The 19,059-nt window shown below is 39.5% G+C and overlaps 1 protein-coding gene across 2 annotated transcripts; it reads right to left on the bottom strand.

Moving 5' to 3' along the window:
• Positions 1–3,204: 3,204 nt before the first annotated feature.
• On the bottom strand, positions 3,205–17,200 carry LOC105036137 (beta-arabinofuranosyltransferase RAY1). Of its 2 annotated transcripts, XR_003799439.2 has the most exons (7): positions 16,967–17,200; positions 16,553–16,887; positions 8,221–8,473; positions 7,318–8,136; positions 6,949–7,195; positions 6,633–6,786; positions 5,148–5,286 (listed from the first exon to the last, which is right to left on the bottom strand). XR_003799439.2 is itself a non-coding variant. In XM_019847552.3 (6 exons), exons 1-6 carry the CDS (start codon positions 17,057–17,059, stop codon positions 4,841–4,843), a joined length of 2,193 nt encoding a protein of 730 aa, XP_019703111.1. In that variant the 5' UTR covers positions 17,060–17,192; the 3' UTR covers positions 3,205–4,840. The 2 variants fall into 2 exon arrangements, 1 of the variants encoding a protein (XP_019703111.1); XM_019847552.3 differs by lacking the exon at positions 6,633–6,786 and having other exon boundaries at positions 3,205–5,286; positions 16,967–17,192.
• Between the last annotated feature and the right edge of the window lie 1,859 nt (positions 17,201–19,059).

The raw sequence follows: 19,059 nt of genomic DNA, 5'->3' as shown, positions 1-19,059 counted from the left end.
AATGTAGGAAAAGCCTTTGAGAACACCCTCAGATGGAATAAAGTGTTGAATCTCCTTTTAAGATGTGGTTGAGCTTCAAATGAATACTTCTTTGTCTTGAAACTGAAATTTCTTTTTAATGTTTTTTTTCTCAATTTTTCTTATGTTTTCTCTCCTTTAAATTCCTTTATATCTTTAATCAATACTGGAGAGTAAACAATAGCCATTTAGAGCCTTTGGAGAGCATTTAATGGACATTAATTGCATAAAAAAAAGGCTAAAAAATTAATCGTTATGCAGATTTTTGTCTCAATGGTCGACCCATGGATTGTCCTCTATGATAAAACAAAAACATCCTATTTCTATTTTTAACCTGCGGCACAGCAAGAGTCAACCTATGGGTCATTCTCTTTTGTATGCCGACCAAAAACTAGTGTGCCAATAATCCCTTTCAAAAAGGGTTGACCTAGGGGTCGACCCCTTTTGCCCAGATTTTTTTTTTTTTCAATTTTTGACTTCCAAAGCTTTCGAAATTTCCTCTAAATGTTCTAAAATCTTCTTTAATGCTCTTAAGGCTTCTGAAAAGAATTGTCTGATCTCCAACTTGATGAAATTATAGCTTTGGCCTTCTTCAAACATTTTATCAATTCAAAAATTCTTGAGTATCCTGAAATGCACATTTAAGCTTCTTCACAAACAAAAATCATTAGTACTCTCCTCAAATATTTTGTAGTTATTAAAATCAATTCTTGAGGCAATAGTATGTGAAGTGAATTGTCATAAAGAAGAGTAGAGAAAAGAAGAACCGAAGAAGGTTATGCTCGAATCTATCATCGATGCCAGATCCAATCTAAAATATCCCTAAGATGAAGAAGTCCTTTTGCTGAAGAATGTTCGGTAGGGACCCTCCAATGCCTAAGTTAGACAGACTCTCAAAGAATAACGGAGGTGTTATGAGAGCGGCAGAATAATGGCATAGACGTATGAGGGCTTGAGAGCACTTGGAGGATCCTTTGGGTGTGGTGTATATAAGTAAGAGTTGGCACCCATGGTTGAGGAATCCATGATGTGGTCCTGCTATTTTTGGTAGCTGATTGCATGTCCAAAGGTCTTGCATGGGTGTTCCATCTATACATCATGCTTCATGCATCCTGCTTTATGGTTATGGAAATTGCTCGCGATCGTAGCTGAGCTACTGCTAGTTGGGAGAAGAATTTAAAATTTCCCCATTCTCTTCAATCGGCTATGTTGCAGGGATTGATTGGTCGGAGTATTCATGGCAAGCTTTGATTGGTCAGCAACCATATTGGTTGTAGTCGGTTCCAAGATATATCAAGTAGGTTAGAAGAATTCTTTCCTTCTCCCTAGTTATATCATACAACTAGTTGAATCCATTTCTTCCATTTCTTATGGTTAGTTTTTTCACTACTCGCTTAAAAATTTTGTTTTTAACTTTTTGATCTCAATGTTTAAAGCTAGATTTTTCTGTAGCTATGGTTAAACAAAATCATTCATCCATTTATTTGTCAAATCATTTTCAAAATTTCGTAGCGTATAAAATGGCACATCAAGGGCGCGCGCACACACACACACATGCATGCATGCACACACATGTCATAGCTAGTTTTATGAGCATATTATGATGGACTTTTTATCGCAAGTTCGCATTCATGATGATCTGATTACAATGATAAGATGTGCCTCTTGTTGCCGTAAGGTACCGGAAGGTGCCAATGTGGCTGGAGCTGAATGTCATCCGAGATCTACAACATCAGAGGATATATGTAAAGGAAGACCACACTCGTCAAGGGTGTTTCGATGGAGGACTCTCCGATGCTTAAGTTAGCTGAAGCTTTAGAAACAGTAGAAAAAAATGAAAGCAAAAATCAGGAGAGCGGAAAGAGTTTTCCTTTGTCCTCCCTTAGGGCATGTCCCTCTCTCGAGTGCTTGAATTTACTTTTTCTTGCTTAACTTAGAAAAAATAAATAAATAATGACAGAGAACAAGCGGAGACAACTGGGTTTTGAATGAGGTGAGCCTGTCTTATTTTGTAATCAAGCCTGAGCGAGCTCATGTAACTTCAAAGCAAATAAGTCCGTCCATGACCAACTAACTAAAAAATTTGATAAGACTTTGACCTCTCTCAATATATTTTACTACAAGTAAAATATATTAATTTTATAAATTGTTATGTATGATAATATTTTATATAAAAATAATAATTGAAATAATCTATGATACATGTCGTTTATAAATTATCTGGCTTGTTTGCTAGGGAAGCATACCAAACTTGAGCCTAACTTCAATATGAATGCGAGCTGGTGTACAAAAAGCTTGCTTGTTTGACAACCCAGGGAGAGCTAAAACAAGTGCCGCTGTGGAAGGCTACCGGTAATGATGTCGGACAATAACACCAGTTAAGTGTTCAACCTCAAGTAACCCTTAGTAACTTAAAGGGGTTCTGGTTTTCAGAGTCCCTGATATCTTGGCTTGAAGTTCGATCGAGTCCAAATTATTTAGTATTTGATACATTTTGGACCTGGTTAAAAAAAAAAAAAAAAAAACTCAAACAAGTCAAGTAATAAAACGAAAAAAAACTGATTTTGTGTTATGTTGCCTCTTTCCTTTTCTTCTTTCTTTTTTCTCTTGTTATACCGTTCTTTTATTTTTTCTGCGTCGCCCCTTTCATCAGTACTGAAAATGTGTCATGGTCCATACTACTGTTTTACTTTACAAAAAGAAAAGAAAAGAAAAAGAAAGAAAGAAAGAAAGAAAAATGGAAAAAGGAAGAAGAAGAATAAGGATTTGACCCAGTTTTCAAATGAGTCATGCTTCGATCACAAACCTGATCCACATCTAAAAAATTGGGTCAGTTGATGCGTGCTTACCTAAATACAGACCAGGTTGGGTCATGGATGATCCAACACTCCATCCAACACCATGGAAGACTAGTTGGGCTAGTGCTTTAGCATCCAACACACTCACTTGGTTTTACTAAGATTTGGCCTCGCTTGCAAATTCCCATTATTTTGGAACATATGAATTTTGTTGAATGGTTGAAATGAGTTCAATTAAATCTTAGGACCATAACTCATAAGTACCTACCAGTAGAAATTATTTAGGCTTCTAGAGGGTCATAAGGCGAGATAAAACCACAAATGATCCTTTTCTTTTAAAATTGGCAGAAAACTAGCACACACTTCATAAACAATAGATAGTATGATCATGGTGAGGGGGGATTCTTGGAAGTGCGACTTTTGCACCACAGTCTTGTACCACCATGGATGGCTATAATGTCTCCATCTAAGTGATGAATGGTTCTCATTTATCCTAGATATATGTCCAAACAATTTTCGGCATAATGCACACAGCATCGTAGAAATGAAGAAGAGTTATCCCTCTCCCAGATGGATAACATGATGGCTATCCATGATGGTACTATATTCTATCATGCAAAAGTTGCACCGCAAAAGATCCTATTCATTATTATGATAGATAACAGCCAGCATGCATTCATTGGCTATCAAATTATAAGGCAAGATGGAAGACAACAAGCATGGGTGCTAGTGCTTGGTTACATGTCAATTGCAGATTATCTTTAAGGTGAAAGATCTTTCACGAAGACAGACTGGTTTCCATCCACCATGCAATTCCACAAGCGATCTCAAGGGTGGCATGAAGGTCTTCTGCTTTTGCTGTTCAGCTCGTTTCCAAAAACCTTTTGACAAAACACTCTAACCACTTATTTGAAACATAGAAATCCTTGGCAGAAGACACTCCTGAAACTCCATCACCTTCTCCTCCTTCCATCTTTGTCTAGTACTGCCTTTTTTGCTTCCCCATCTCCTCCTAATCTGCAGCCTAAGTTTCATCAAAGTAGTCCTGCAGACAAGATAGAACTTTGGCCTGGTAGCAGCCTCTCCTTCAGGTCAAGAAGGTACTCATGTTGCTTTTTGAAGACCTCCAGCCCGGCAAGGTGCAAGCCTGGATGCTTCTTTATCCCTAATAAGCCAGTACTGCACCTGAAGAGAATTCAGCAATTACACCAGCAAGAACAATCCTCACTACTGAATCCTTGTGCTGCTGATGCACAGCTGAGATAGTGGAGATCTGTAGATACCCATCAGCATCCTTAGCGTCTTTCTTGCTCCTGGGCCCTGATGCAGTAGCAGGCGACATGCAACAATGTGTGAGAAACAGACCTCTTCAGGGTCATAAATTTAATAGTTTGCTGGTTCTCCAACATAAGCTGAATATCTGCATTCTAGTTCTGATGAAAGCAAGGAAAAATAACAGCTATATGTTGCTTTGTTTTGTGTTCTTGTTCTGCCTAGTCAAGGCTGCTTGATTCTCCTAGGCTGATTCTTAAAATTCTTCTGTGCAAATGCTGGAAGCATGAATTCACAAAGTAACAGGTGCAATGGGAAGTGGAGATAATGCCTTCCTCTTGTTATCATCACCTCCATTATCCTCATTTTCACTGTTATCTGTAACCACAATTCTATCAGCTAAAAGGTTAGGATCATGAGAACTATAATGATACGCATCAGGTAAACTTCATATGGAAGAATGCCCCAAAGCATGGTACTCTTTGTATGACAACCCTCCCAAAGTCAATGGAGATAAGTGGATTTTTCATTTTCTGGAGACATTACTGCTTCATGAATGATTCCATTAGTTCCCAAGGTCTTGCGGCTATCTTTGACTTAGCTATGTAACTTTTGTCAAGCACTCCAGAACAAATTGAACGAGAAGCCACTGAAACTTCTGTGAATCCAAAGTGGAACTAGCCAGGTAAACTACTGTAGAAGGATGCGCGCTTCGCTAATTGGGAGAAAATGAGAACATTACCGATTGATATTCAGAAATTAGTCATAAATTTGGTCCTGTGCCAACTGTGCAGGCACAACCTAGAGCTAGGATCATAGTCCCACAAGCCCGAAAGGACTTGACGTTCCAGTTTTTTCTTCCTCCCACTAATCCAGTTGTTATGAAGGATTAGGCATCCTAGTTTCATGCAAGCAGATCTAACATCAGGCTTCTCCCACAAGCCTTTGTAAGCTCCATTAGGAAAAAAGTTCCTATCCAAGAAAAACACGGTCAGGTTTGTACTGGGTTCCCGACATCGGTCATCACCAACACGGTTGACACCACCTTCCCCACATAAAACATCATAGAAGCTTGGCTGTTCTGATAAGTCTGAACTGGATGCATGCCTCACCACCATCTCCATTGCAGCAATTGTGGTCGAATCAGACCGAGCAAAGTAAAAACCAGAGTTCAGTCGCCTTGGTAAGTTTATGGGTCCTGCCAACATGGAAATAGTTGTAGAAGAAGAGAAGGTGGGAAAAAAATATTTGGCTAGGAAGCACAGATATGATTCGGGACATTGATACGATACGATATGATACGGATACAGGAATACGATAAATTCCTAAAAATATAGGATATGATACGGCTGGGATACGGTATACTAAAAAATATAAAATTAATATAATATTAATATAGAAGTATAAATACTCAAGATAAATTTAACATATAAACACAAATCATAACTCAAGAGCACCTATGTTTGAAAAGTAAACATCATTAATGCATAGTCATTACAAGCAAAAATCCTAAAAGATTAACATATTAATTGTGACTGGTTCTTCAAGGTGAAGTGTAGATACAAAAAGAAAAAGAAAAAAAAGACTAATTATATTACTAACCTACTGTGAGAGAGAGTGCAACATTGTGACTCAGTCACTACAATTCGAAGGTGTGAAGCCAAAGCCAAAGGAGACAACTGGGGAGGGGAAGGACGTGATAGAAAGAAAAGAACCTGATTCTGTGTTTGTGAAGAGGGCATAGGCTTAAACAAGGGGAAGATAGAGGGACGTGAAGGGGAGGGAAGCTTGAGTTCCGTGTTTATGTAGAATTAGAAAACGGTGGCGTTTCAATGTTTCATTAATGGCAAAATTCAGTATCCAGCCATATCCCAGCCATTTTCCAACCATATGCAGCTATATCCCAGCCATATCCGATGCCGGAAAAATCAAAAAAGAGAGGGAAAACAGTCGGACACGCGGTGGGTATGTATCGCACCATGTCCCTAGCATTTTCGTATCGAAAACATGTTTGACACTGGTATGGCAGCCATTTTGCCGTATCTATGCTTCCTAGATGTTTGGTAAGCAAAAATTTCATTAGCACATGGAGCACATTGGTAACGTGCAGAAACTATGACTAGATGGTCTCATTAAGAGTTTATGAATATTAAAGCAAGTACTTAAATAATTATGCATAAAATATAACAAGAAAAGAAGCCAAATCATGTGATCCATTTAGTCTGTAACACAAATGAAGATGTTTACTTGATTACAGACTACAATCAGTCGTAAAATATACAATATCCTCACCCTTTGTGGAGTTCAATAGAAGATTACCAAGTGGAAAGTACAGTTCAAGGTATATCTACTTTTCAATCCACAAATTTATGAAGAACACATATTTTAAGTCTTTTCCTTCTGTGATTATGCAATTTAGGATTTGAACTGACCAAAAGTAAGTTTTGAGTATCTATTAAAAATACTAACTGCTTATGTTCCAACTGCATTTCCAGTGAGGGATATCCAAGTTTTAATGATAAATAAGAAAAGGTAGAATCTTACCCCCAATGTTTTGGTTCATTGAACATATAAGATTTCAGATGTGTGTTACTGATTGTCAATATTTACCACAAATATCGGAAGAACATCTTGCCATGACTACATATGCCAGAAAATTCAACCAATCTATAATGGTAATTTGATTAGCGAACAGAAACTGCATATAAATAGAACCTTGTTATACACCAGATACCACAGATCACATTAACCAATCATATTAATAGAGAAGGATTCATGAGAATACATACTAAATGATTTGTTAAAATTAGGTGGACTGCACCAAGGTTATGAGTATCACAAGGATGAGTTCAAAAAATACCCGTTTCATTGTATTCATCTGACTGTGCCACCAATGAAGCAGGACCAAAGGAGAGGAGAAACGGCAACGGGTTATCAAACCAATAGACATCAACATCACTCATTAGCACATTGTATCCCAATTTTAATATCTGCAGAACTATACGGGATTTCACTTTAGTCACTCTCTGAAAACACTCAGTGCCAAAGTGGCAATTATTGAAGCTGATATTGCTGGGAGCCAGTGGATCCTTGAAAACTGGCAAGCCCTAGAAACAAGAATCATTTTTCTTATAAACATATACACTGGTTTGGCACTACCATTTGATTTTGAAGTTGAAGAAAATCTATGGTAAACATCAAAAACTAAACCAAGTTGCGATCATCATACCTGCAATACTGAAAAATGATAAATTTCAGAATCAAGAGCACAGACTATAAAATTATGGACTGCCAGTAGGCGCAAACGGCAGACCCAACTCATAAGCATGTCCCTGTAACTATCTCCAGCAACTGCAAGCACAATGGATTTATCCTTGTCTGCAATCATTTGGAGGAGTGATTCCAAAGAGAATGTAACTGATAGTGGTACCAGCACTTCAAAAGAAACCTTGTATGATGTCATGAAAGAGTATTTGCACTCTTTGTCCAATGAATTGATATCTTCTAGACAGGTTTTCCGCTTCTTCTCTTTCCAGGAGTGCAAGAACCTTGTTGATAGTTGTAATGTTTCCTGTTCTTGAATTGGAACTGGTTCCAAACTGTAAGATGCATGTCTGTTTGGTCCTTGTAAAGAATAGACAGTTTTTTTTGCTTGATTGACGAAATAATATTGCCCAAAACACTTTACAAGTTTAATTAGGTTACTAGGAGTGTTATTCTGTCGTAGAAAAAGTGTTCCATACAATGCAGCAAGATGATGGTTTCCTTCAAACTCCCAATTCCTTTCAGCATCACTGTCAGCATGTGGAAGATACTTGTGAGACCACTGACCCAATGTTTCAGGATAGAAACTGGAGACTACTTCGCTCGCATCAAATACCAATCTTAAGTCTGATGACAACACCTCATTTACAAGCCATTCATTGTGAAGCCCTTTCCCATATAAGAAAGGAGGAAGAATCCCAGCATGCAGAGGTAGTTTCCCTGTGTTCCATGCCATAAGAAATCTCTCACTCTGCCACTGTTTTTGAACTAGACATTCCTGCAGCTGGTTGAAGAAAGATTGAATTTATTCATAACATCTTACTGACCACAAGCTACAAGGTTTTATTTATATTATACTCCAGCATACCTTCTTAAATTCTATTTTTTTGCCATCCTCTCTTAACCAGTGCTTCCCATTGTCAACTAACTGAAATGAAAAGTGTGAAATGTCTAGTGACTTGGAAAAAAGGAACCAGTCACGGTTGAGTTTGTAAGCATGATGCAAGGTCGTAAGGATGTCAGGCAAAAGAACAGTTTCAGAATCAATAATCATAGAAATGTCAGAACGAGAAGCTTGTGATCTTGCAACCATGGAATGAAAGAAGGGTGTCCCCTGGAACCTAAAACAAGAACACATTGTCAGCAGCAGATATTTCATCATCTGAGAAATATGTTTACTGTTGAAAATAAGGAGAAACAATCTAGCTTTGGATTGCCATCAACAAAATACTAGCATAATATGTATATAGAATTCTATTTAATATTTTATCTCTGCAAATTCTAACATGAACTTCATTTGGTATGATGCCTTGGACTATTAACAGAACATGTAAAGGACAAATTTTTGTTGACAAATTCAGCACTTAACTTGGTCACACCTAAGCTGCCCAGAAATAGACAATGTAACAGGAAATTGCTTGGCACAATGAATCTAGTGGCAGCTTTTTGCTAAAGCTACTCACAATAAGAGAGCTGTTTCTGTTGGGAAATGTGTCCCAAAAAGCCAATCGTCAAGCTGTTGACGGTTGAGCAACCAAGTATTGTAATTGATTTGTTAATAAATAAAATATATTTGGCATCTTCATCATAAGCTTTCATCTTCTAATGAACTCCGTTGTTATGATGAAGTCCTTAGGACTATTTAGGTTCGATAAAGAGAAGATTTATCGATTAGTCCTTAAAACTGTTCACGACCAAATGATAGGCTGTTAATAAGGACGACAGCTTCTATCGAGCATAGGTCGTTGTAGGCCATATGGGTTGGTTGTCCTCTTAACCAAAGAGTGTGGAGACACTGATATGGCATACAGGTGAGATGTAAGGGTACATCGTCATTGAACGTGACCAACTCCAGAGCATTCTGCTGTCGAGAATGTCTCTGATGGGATATAGGTATAAGTGTCCCTTAGACTTGAGATCGCCTCAGTGACTTGCAAGCAACTCACTGTGCTTTGGTACTAGACTAACTGAATTTCTAATTCAGGGACGGAAGGCTTCTGGGCACAGTCAAGTACTTGCGAAGTCAGAGTGTGATCGAGATGGAATTGACCACTCCAAGAGTTGGAGAAGAATGAGTCGCTGTATTTCAATTTAGCAAAACCTTGGCCAGGATAATCCATCAGATGGATTTGATATTTTGAAATACAATGTGGATAACCTGATCAGAGTTGACAGTTGAACTCTGGGGTGTCCTATGATCATTTTGGTCAAGGGGATGAATTATATGAAAACTATATCCGCATGGGTTCTAAGGATATTGTTCTACACATTCGACCTATCCGGTCGTCGGGTACCATTGCTAGATGGTCACTTCGATTGGTATAGGAATTTGTTCCTATGCTACCAGCTTAGGTTCGGACCTATGAGGTCACACACATTAGAGTTCATGATCCGATCGGATGGTTGATCAACGATTAAGAATCATTATAGGGTTAAATAATCAATACGATTGACATTTAACCCAGTGCAAGTGTTGCAGGAGGATCGATTAGCAATTTGATTGCGAATTGGCTTAATTTGATTAAGCCAATGGGATGAGATTAAGTCTAATTAAATATGATTTAATTAGATTTATTTTGGGCTTGATTGGATCAAGTCCAATTGGTTTATTGGATAAGCCAAGTGCAAGGAAAAACTAGTCCTAGTTCAACTAGGACTTGGGTCAATCTAATTTCTAATTTGATTAGAAAATTAAATCAGATTTAAATATAATTTAATCTGATTAAATTAGGTTCTTAATTGGGTTAAGACCTATTTTAATTGGGTTGATCTAATTTTGATTTGATTTGGTTTGGGAAACCAAATTGAAACAAGTTATGAGACAGAATCCTAGTAGGACTAGGATTCCACCTTGCACCACATAAACCTTCTCCACGCCCTCTCTCTTATTCAACGCCAATCTCTACTTATTTTGTGCGACAAAAGCCCTCTCCCAGATCTCTCCCACGTTCACAAAAGGTCTCCTCTCTTCTTTCTTACATGGAAGGTGGTTTGGATCAAATCTAAAAGGAATAAGTTTGGATTTCGAATTCTATGAGATAGAGTTTTAGAAATCCAAAACTCTTTCAATTTTGCACCGAATTTATCCAAATTTTTTTTGAAATTTTCGTGGCTTTTAGGGTATACATTGTGCACCCTTTTCTTATGATCCATGCACGAAAATATGGAGGAGGTGCTCAAGAGTTGGGCGTCCCTTAACTTGCCATGTTTGGATAAGCCTTGACTAGGTGTTTGACCTAGACAAGGACTCTATCATATCTCTCTATATAAGACGAGTTTCTTCGTGAAATTTTAAGAAAAGGGAGAGATAGATATCTGAGAGACCTTTGTGCCATCCAAAAATCAGAGAGAAATACCTTTGGGTCGTGGAGATATAAAAGACGCAAGTTTGGGCGTTTAGAGAGAAAAACGTGAAGAAGAAGAGGGTCTTCTTCTAGGGTTTTTATTTTCATATCTTTCCTCCTTCCATCTTCAGTTTCCTGAGAGTGTCTCAGATCTGAAACTCCTCCTTCTACTTTCCATCTTTAGAAGAGTCCAAATCAAGAAGAAGGAGGCACCTGATCAACCATCAAAGAAGGATCAGTGCAGTACTAGCATACTGTGCTGATTTCCTGAAGCAGGACTTCTGATCGAGATTCGTGGGCTCGTGTGGACGACTCCTAGAGGCCGGACGCGTGTGCGGCTTGCAACATCATCCTCAAGCCCAGATCAACAAGGTTAGAATGTCTAACTTGCAAGGTAATAGATCTGATCTATTGTTTAATACATACATTAGATGTAGTATAGAAACATGTTGATATGATCAACATGTAGTTCATGCTATATTTATATATTTTAATTTTTGATTTAATGCCATGTAATAATCATGTAATAGGATCTTAGATCTAGGGATTTTCTGATCTTAGAAAATAAATTTTGATTTATTTTAGTCTTTCGCTGTATGATCTTGAAAAAGTTTCAAGATCTAACCCTCTTTTTCAAGATCTAACCCTGAAACCCTAGATCTGGTTCCTTCAGTTTCCTGAGTGCAACTGCTCATCATATCAGATTCCGATGCCTTCATCTGTGCCAATAAAATCCAGAGACACCTTTTACTGCTTCAATCTCCAATGTAGGTAAAGGGAATAGCAGTCAATTGCATCGAATTTTCTTTCTTTTTCATCGAAATATGAGTGAAAATAATAGTGTAGACATGAAAGCATAGAACTAGTAAATAAAAGAAGTAGCTTAATGTATCTCTGAAATCTTTATTTAGTAAATTTTAAAGTAGGACCGGCAAGCAAGAGTCCAAGTTTCTCCATATGATAAGCCAAAAAGTTGTTAGGATCTGATTTTAGTTTTAGATATCTTTCAACACAAGGTTCTGTGAGATTTTGAAATTTGCATTGTATGAAAAACTTTGGGTGGCTGCTTAGAAATTGATTTCCAAGAGTCCTAGTTTACCTGTAGAGCCTAAGGCAGATGGATCAAAAATTTATTGTATATGAAAGCTGTTGGGTATAAAATAACCCCAGCCGAAGTTCGTAAGAGGCCAATCCTCCCAGGACTCTTTTGGCTTCCGACCTTGTGCGGCATCTTTCTGAACTCCCCCGGCCGTCCGAGCTTCTACAATATCATCCAGACTCTTCCAACAGTCGACCTTCCACAGTATCCTCCAGATTCCTCCAACGGATGAACTCCTACCGTACCCTCCAGACTTCTCCAATAATGAGCTCCTTCAATCGTCTATCGGACTGCTCCAAATACTCTCTGAGCTTCACTATCAGCCGATTTTCTACAGTGATCGACTACTCTCCGAATCTCTTCCAGACTTCTTCCTGTCACGATCGACTTTACTCCGAACCTCTTTCGGACTTCGTCAATGTCCGGGCTTCTCCAGCAGCAGGACTGCTACAGTAACCAGACTCCATCCAAGTTTCTACGATGGTCGACCACCTTCCGAATTTCATCCGGCTTCTACAGTAAGCGAATTCCGTCCGAACTTCTATTGCAAGCGGACTTCATTCGAGTTTCTACGGTAAGTGGACTTCGTCCGAGCTTCTACAATAAGCGGTCTCCATCCGAGCTTCTACAGTAAGCGGCCTCCTTCCAAACTCCTACAAGAATCGGACTCCGTCCGAACTTCTACAGCGGATGGATTCCAGACGAACTTCTACAACAGACGGGCTCCAGCAGCCGGATTTTTACAGTGACCGACTGTCTCCGGTGCCTTCCGTACCTCTCCAGCCATCAACCTTTAACAACGCCAATCGGACTTCAACAGTGCCAACCAGACCCCTCCAACGGACAAATTTCCTCCGGACCCCTCCAGCGGTCGACCTTCCACAGTGTCCTCCAGACTCCTCCAGCAGACGAACTTCCACAACGCCTTCCGAATTCTGCTATCGGTCGATCTTCTGCCGGATTCCTCATGCAACCGGACCTCTCCAGCGGACAGTCTTCAGACAAGCTTCTACATCAGAAAAATTTCAGACGGACTTCTCTAGCAATCGGACTCCAACCGGATTTCTCCAACAGAAAGTTTCCGTCCGGGCTTCTACAGCAGATGACTTCCGTCTGCAGCATCAACGCCTAAGGCACCCAACAACAGTTAACCCGTCAGCAACCTCGGAAACATCCGAGCTTCTCTTAGATTGCTGAGACAGAGAGCTATTCCGCTCCACCAGATGTCCCAACCGAGCTTCAGCCGTCCGGCTCGAACTCCCCGGCAAGTCGCGACAACGGACACCACTACTCTCCGTAACAAATTCCACGTGGTCCCGAACGGCCCACTACCAGGCAGTTACGGACGTCGCTGTCAATCGATTACGCTCTCCCATCTATAAAAGAGACCCCCCAGATACGTTCTCTTCTAAGCTCTAAGCATTATCTCTAAACTCTGCTAAAATCCTATTCGAGTGCTCCATTTCTGTTGAAGCAGAGTACTGACTTGAGCGTCGGAGGGTCTTGCCGGAGCACCCCCAACTCCGGTTTAGACTTTCCTTGCAGGTCCCGGTGGCGGCCGTGATCCCCTCGACTCCAGCTTCTCCGGCATCGGCGGAATTCTGCACCAACAAAAGCTTTTTATTTTTGGCTAGGTTTGGCCCTTGTTCTCTCTCTCTCTCCCCCTCCCTCCCTCCTCTCAATGTCTATCTTCTATAATGTTTGCTCTTGCTCCTACGCTATTTTGCTCTTTAAACATGAATATGAAATCTATGATCTGATCTTTCCATTATCAGACAACTATTTGCTGCCACCAACCAGCAGGTCCTTCAGAAAGTTATTCTTTGAAATTTTACCTCATGTAAATGCCTAAGAAAGTTTTTGATCCTTTTAAATTTACCATTTCTGAGCTGTTTCTGTAGCAGAACAGCAAGTTGATTTCTTAATCTAAAGTTCCAAATTGTAGCTTTTAAAATTCTTCAAATTCACCTATATATAAACAGGCCCATCCTAACTGGTCCTATATACAATTTTGGTGTCAGAGCAAAGGATCACGCCATTTTCTTTCTTGCAAGTTCATCTCCATCTTCATACCAGGTCTCATACCAGCACGGTACAGCACAGTATGATACACCATCGCACTGACACATGACCAAGGTGCTAAATTGGTATAGCACCCATAGCATGTATTGGTACATTACTGTATTGAGCTCCTGTACCATACCAATTCCCTACAGGTACAATACGATACACAGTATGGTCCAGTAAATAAAACCTTGTTACTAACAAAGGCCAAACATCAATTAAAGTTATGATGCAAGCTTATGTTGCAACCCTAGGCACTAGCCAATGCCTTGAGAATGACTAAGATCCATCCAATGAGAATGCTATCAGGGAAGATTTGTTCATCTAAAATCATATTAGTGACAATCCAAACATCATGAACCTGCAATTGAAGATGCAACAAATCTTAGTACTCTAGTTGAAGATGATGGGGCATGACATGGCCCATCATCTTACTACATTCCTATGATGCTCTACTCTTTTACGTGTCAGTATGCATCCTATGACATCACAAAATATGGAACCATATGCCAAGATTTTCAGCATATCTACCAATATCAGTATGTGTTGGATCATTCGGAAACATATATTGGAAATACAGAAAAACCCATGCCAATATGAGTCAGCAATTGGTCAGGTCATGGTCAAACCTACCCAAGGTGGGTTACTTCAATTGAAACAGGTTTTAGTGGCATCCATCCAAATCCAAGCTCTTCTGAAAGTTTACCCTTTTATTTTGTTTGTAACCTTATATAATGCTAATTCACATTACTTTGGGTTATACTCCTTATGAAAAGTATGGTCCATAAGCGTATGACATATTTGTCATTCACAATATTGAAACCCTACTTCATATGCTAGATTTGTCCAGAAGGGTCAAATTCCAAAACAAAAGCACCTTAACCAAAAAGCTTTCTGGCATGCCTTAGCATGTATTGACCTACCTTTAAACAGCTTTACACATTTTCCTTCATTGATGTGCACCAATACTTGCGAAACTATATGCACTATACATTATATCATGTTACTTCCTCACTGGTACAAGTGCAATTCATCATGCTGTAATCCTGTCTGCAATCATTCTGTAACATGCTATTTTTTCTGTAACCTTTTCTTTATATCACTTGATTAATGTATCCTCTTCTATGCTGTGTGCAGGCATTCATCTTTTCCAGTCTACATGCAGAGTATATGTGAAGGTTATTTGTTGACCAACAGTACTCTCTCCACCATTATTAGGAAGAAAAAAATGAAACAAATTCAGAAGCTGTGTACAGTTGGGATTTAAAGATTATAATCAGAGTAATATTCCAAGTCTATTACAAAGTTTAAACTTTAAAATAATTTCTCAAGAAATGTTTCAAGTTGAAGCAAATACTTTATAAATAAATGTGGCCAAACACATATCATACTTAAGGTATATGCTTGGCCACATATGCAATATGCAGGTGATATGCAGCCGCATAAGTTGTATGTGGGTACAATATGTGGCTGCACAGTTATATGTGGTCCAACAGAAAAATGGACTGCACATGGCGTATGCAGTGCAGTCCAAGGGCCGCCTCCACATATGCAACCACATAGACTGCTTTTCAAAACAGTGGATACAAAATTTAAATATATAAACCTTGGTCCCATCCTATAATCCAATTCTACATGTGTTTTATCCTTATCTCATTATTGATGCAGTATATCCTGCAGTATTAAACATCTTGAATTCTACTCACCAAAACATCTACAGCAGAAGTGTACAAACGAGCTAAAAACAAATTATTGTTGTAAGCTCACTGTGATTATATATAACACAACCTGTCCAACTACTCAAAATACTTCTCACTAATCTACCATACATGTCTAACATAATCAACACCATGTGTTTCTTTTATTTTCTAAACTTTTTCATCCAGTCTATCAGCTTTTTCAAAACTTCATGTGCATCAACTGCAGCCACAGTAAGTCAACTTACAAGGGAAGAAAACCTTTGAAGGTAATCATTCCTGGAACTAGATTTTATAAGATTTCGTGGCTAATAGTAGCTCAGTAATTTGATCGTTACTCTCCTTTCAAACTTAGAACTAAGCTACTCGAGATGCTTTATGAAGTTAAATTGGTGTTCTTTCCAATGGGATAATCCTCACATCCAAGTCTCCACCAAATTATACATGCATTTAATTTTTCTTTGTCATGTCTACCTTTAACAGATCTGCATATCATCTCTCATGTCCCAACAAATATACGAAAGATAGAAAAAATAAGAAAATTTGTTATCTGTAAACAATTTAAGAACTTGCAACTCTGAATATTAAGCATATATGATATACTGGTACCGAAAGACTGGCTACTTTTAATGTTTGTTTAAGTGTTTAAAGTCGAACCATTAGAGATAAAAAAGAAAAAGGTTCAAGAAAAGGGCACATCAACTGATCCTAGTCCTCACATGGAAGCAATAAAAAGATGAATCATGATGCTGAGCGCTTGAAAAGAACTTCAAGACAATTATACTGGTCTAATTTAAGCGGTCATAAAACAAACAGAAGGGAGCAACGAGAGGGTCCTCCAGTTACAGAGGAATCACCCCCGAGAAAAGCGCCTCATGGAAGCACAAGCTATGGTAAATCTGCAACAAAATCTACAAATTCGAAAAGAAAAAAACAACCACCTAACAACCAAAAACAAAAAAATGAAGCAGAGAGTAAGAAAGCATGACTACATACGTGAAATCAATGTCAGATTCAACCGTAACTCGGGGACCAAGAGTCCCGGCAAAGGCAACAATAGATGGGTGCTGCCCAAAGAGGACGACATGAACATCCAGCGAGAGAGCGAGCCACGACCGCACGGCCAGCTCCTGCCTTGCCCTGATCAAATCCAGCTTACCTGAAGAGAAGGGCCGGGGTGCGGCATAGATTGTTATGCTCGGAAAACACCCATCATCATTATAGAGAGGCTGCTGCTGGTGCTGCTGCTGGTCCAGCAAAAAGTAAAAGGAAGCAGTGATCAAGAAGAAGCCACAGATCCATCCAAAGGACGCAAGCAACACCGGCATTCCCTGAGCCACGGATAAATCGAATAATTATAGTCATCTATGTGCAGCAGACGACAAGGGAGATGGACGGTTAGATGGATACCAAGAGCTTGTTACGACGAAGGCGAGAGGAGGTGGAGTAACGAGGGAGGGATCCGTTCGTCACCCCTATCCTTCCCTTGCCGCCTACTCCCATTCTACTGTTCTGTGTCCCTCTCCAACTTTGAAGAAGGATTGGATTCTGGTTTCTGCAAATGGAAGCGAGACTCAGAAGTTGAAGCTGAAGGTAAGGTGATTTTCGAACCGAAAAAGAAGGAAAAAAATATAAAAAGGGGCGCCGGTCGATGCAAGGAGCACTGCCCCCGCGCACATGGCGATGGTGTCAACACCAAGAGGAACTTTAACCGAAAGATGGTGCGTGTAAAATAAAAAAATAATAAGGCGCGCTAATTTGAACACGCGCCAACAATCTGTAGTCAACGATTGCCTTTTAGAGTTTGGTTTTTTTTTTTTTGTTTTTTTTAAAGGAGGGGTGGGGGGTGGGGGGGAAGGCAAAATGAGCTGGGTAAAACTTTTATTTCAACCACATGACGAATAGAAAAATGCCTAAAGTAAACTCTCTTCCGGTTGGCTCTCCTCCACCACGTACGACTTGAAGCTGTTGGAGACATGCCCGCTCGCCCTCCCCCTGCTTCCTCTCATCTACTGCGATGCCTTCCTCCACCTCCCTCATGTCAGCCCTCTCGACCTTCTTCTTCTTTAATCCACCACTGCCGGAGAGAGATGGAGGAGGACGTTGTGGTCGTCGTTGGCGAAGGTAGGAGGAAAGTGCCGGCGAGGAGAGCCGCTCAACCTCCGGAGAGTGCAATCCGGGGATCGAGTCGTGTTGGATGGATATTCAGGAAAGGCCGTGATCGAGGACAGCAGGGAGGGTGGCAGCAGCGACGCGCCGGGGGCAAGGAGTTAGGAGACGGCGGCGGGGCTGGGGCCAAGTTTTAAGGTCCTCCTTCGGTGGGTAAAAAATCGGTCTAACTTTCCATTCACCAACTTCTCTGTATTCTCTTTTTTTTTTAAATAAATAAATTATTTTTTCATTAATAATATTTTTTCATCAACTAAGAAATAATTTTTTATTTTATTCCTAATATAATCCTAATCATATAAAATAATATAATAATAATATAATATATATTACAATAATATATAATTATATCTATTATATATATATATATATATATATATATATATATATATATATATATATGTGTGTGTGTGTGTGTAAAACAATACTGGGTATTATGGTATTGCCAACTCAACTTTTCAAATAAATTTGGTTGTGCCACGTGGAAAGATCTCTTCAGCAAACTTATTCTCAATTCTTCAATTTTCCAATACATCCTTTCCATGAGTTTTCTTTCGACGCCTTCCGCTCCCTTATCGAGTTCCGTCTTGCTTTCATGAGCGACACCTCCGTCACAGCCCCGTTATGGCATTTGCGCTGCCTACCTCCATGACCAGCTCCATGGCGAGTCCACCGATTGGGCCGTCTCCGCCTCCCATGGTGCCAATGCCGTCGGGGAAGGAGCGACAAACAGTGGGGGTGGAGATCCTGCTGTAGACCTTGATGTTGGTGCTCGCCTTCGTTGTCGATCATGTCCTTCATCGCCGCAAGATATACTACCTCCTAGAGGCCAACGCCTTCCTTCTCATTGGTAATACAATCGTCCCTTTTCTTTATTGGATCGATTCTTGGATGAATAGAGGGGTGGTTAGATAGATCGTTAGGCTTTATTCTATCTTGATACTATTTTTTTGGTTGGCTTTCTATAATATTAGTTGCTCAATTGATGATTTTTTTATTTAAATGATGAGAGTGACCTTCTTATTGGAGGCATGGGACTTGAATATGATGGCCTCATAGTTCGTTGTGGATGAAATAAATTTCAAGCAGATTTTGATTTCTTGCTTTTGGATGGTTTCAAGCAAAACCACAAAGATATTCCAATCTAAAGAGATGAATATAGTTGAAATGGAGAGATGAAGGAATGAGCTAGGGATGACCGATGATCGTCTTAAGGAACAAAAGCACCCATCAAATTATTTGAGTAGTAAATGGAGCCAACTTAGACTATATTACGATATAAAGAGTTTTGGAATCATCAAAAGTTGTTCAGCGACAGTCAAGAGACTCAAAAG

This window comes from Elaeis guineensis, chromosome 7 (genome assembly GCF_000442705.2).
Source record: "Elaeis guineensis isolate ETL-2024a chromosome 7, EG11, whole genome shotgun sequence".
Taxonomy (NCBI): domain Eukaryota; kingdom Viridiplantae; phylum Streptophyta; class Magnoliopsida; order Arecales; family Arecaceae; genus Elaeis; species Elaeis guineensis.
This window is presented reverse-complemented; position numbering and strand designations above follow the sequence as displayed.

What these genes read in the sequence shown, in the direction of transcription:
- LOC105036137 (XM_019847552.3), bottom strand. Translation starts at nt 17,059, where the DNA reads ATGGGAGTAGGCGGCAAGGGAAGGATAGGGGTGACGAACGGATCCCTC. An exon ending in TTCGTCGTAACAAGCTCTTG is followed by an intron (nt 16,888 to 16,966) that starts GTATCCATCTAA and finishes TCCGTGGCTCAG; the next exon opens with GGAATGCCGGTGTTGCTTGC. An exon ending in GAATCTGACATTGATTTCAC is followed by an intron (nt 8,474 to 16,552) that starts GTATGTAGTCAT and finishes TTCTTGTTTTAG; the next exon opens with GTTCCAGGGGACACCCTTCT.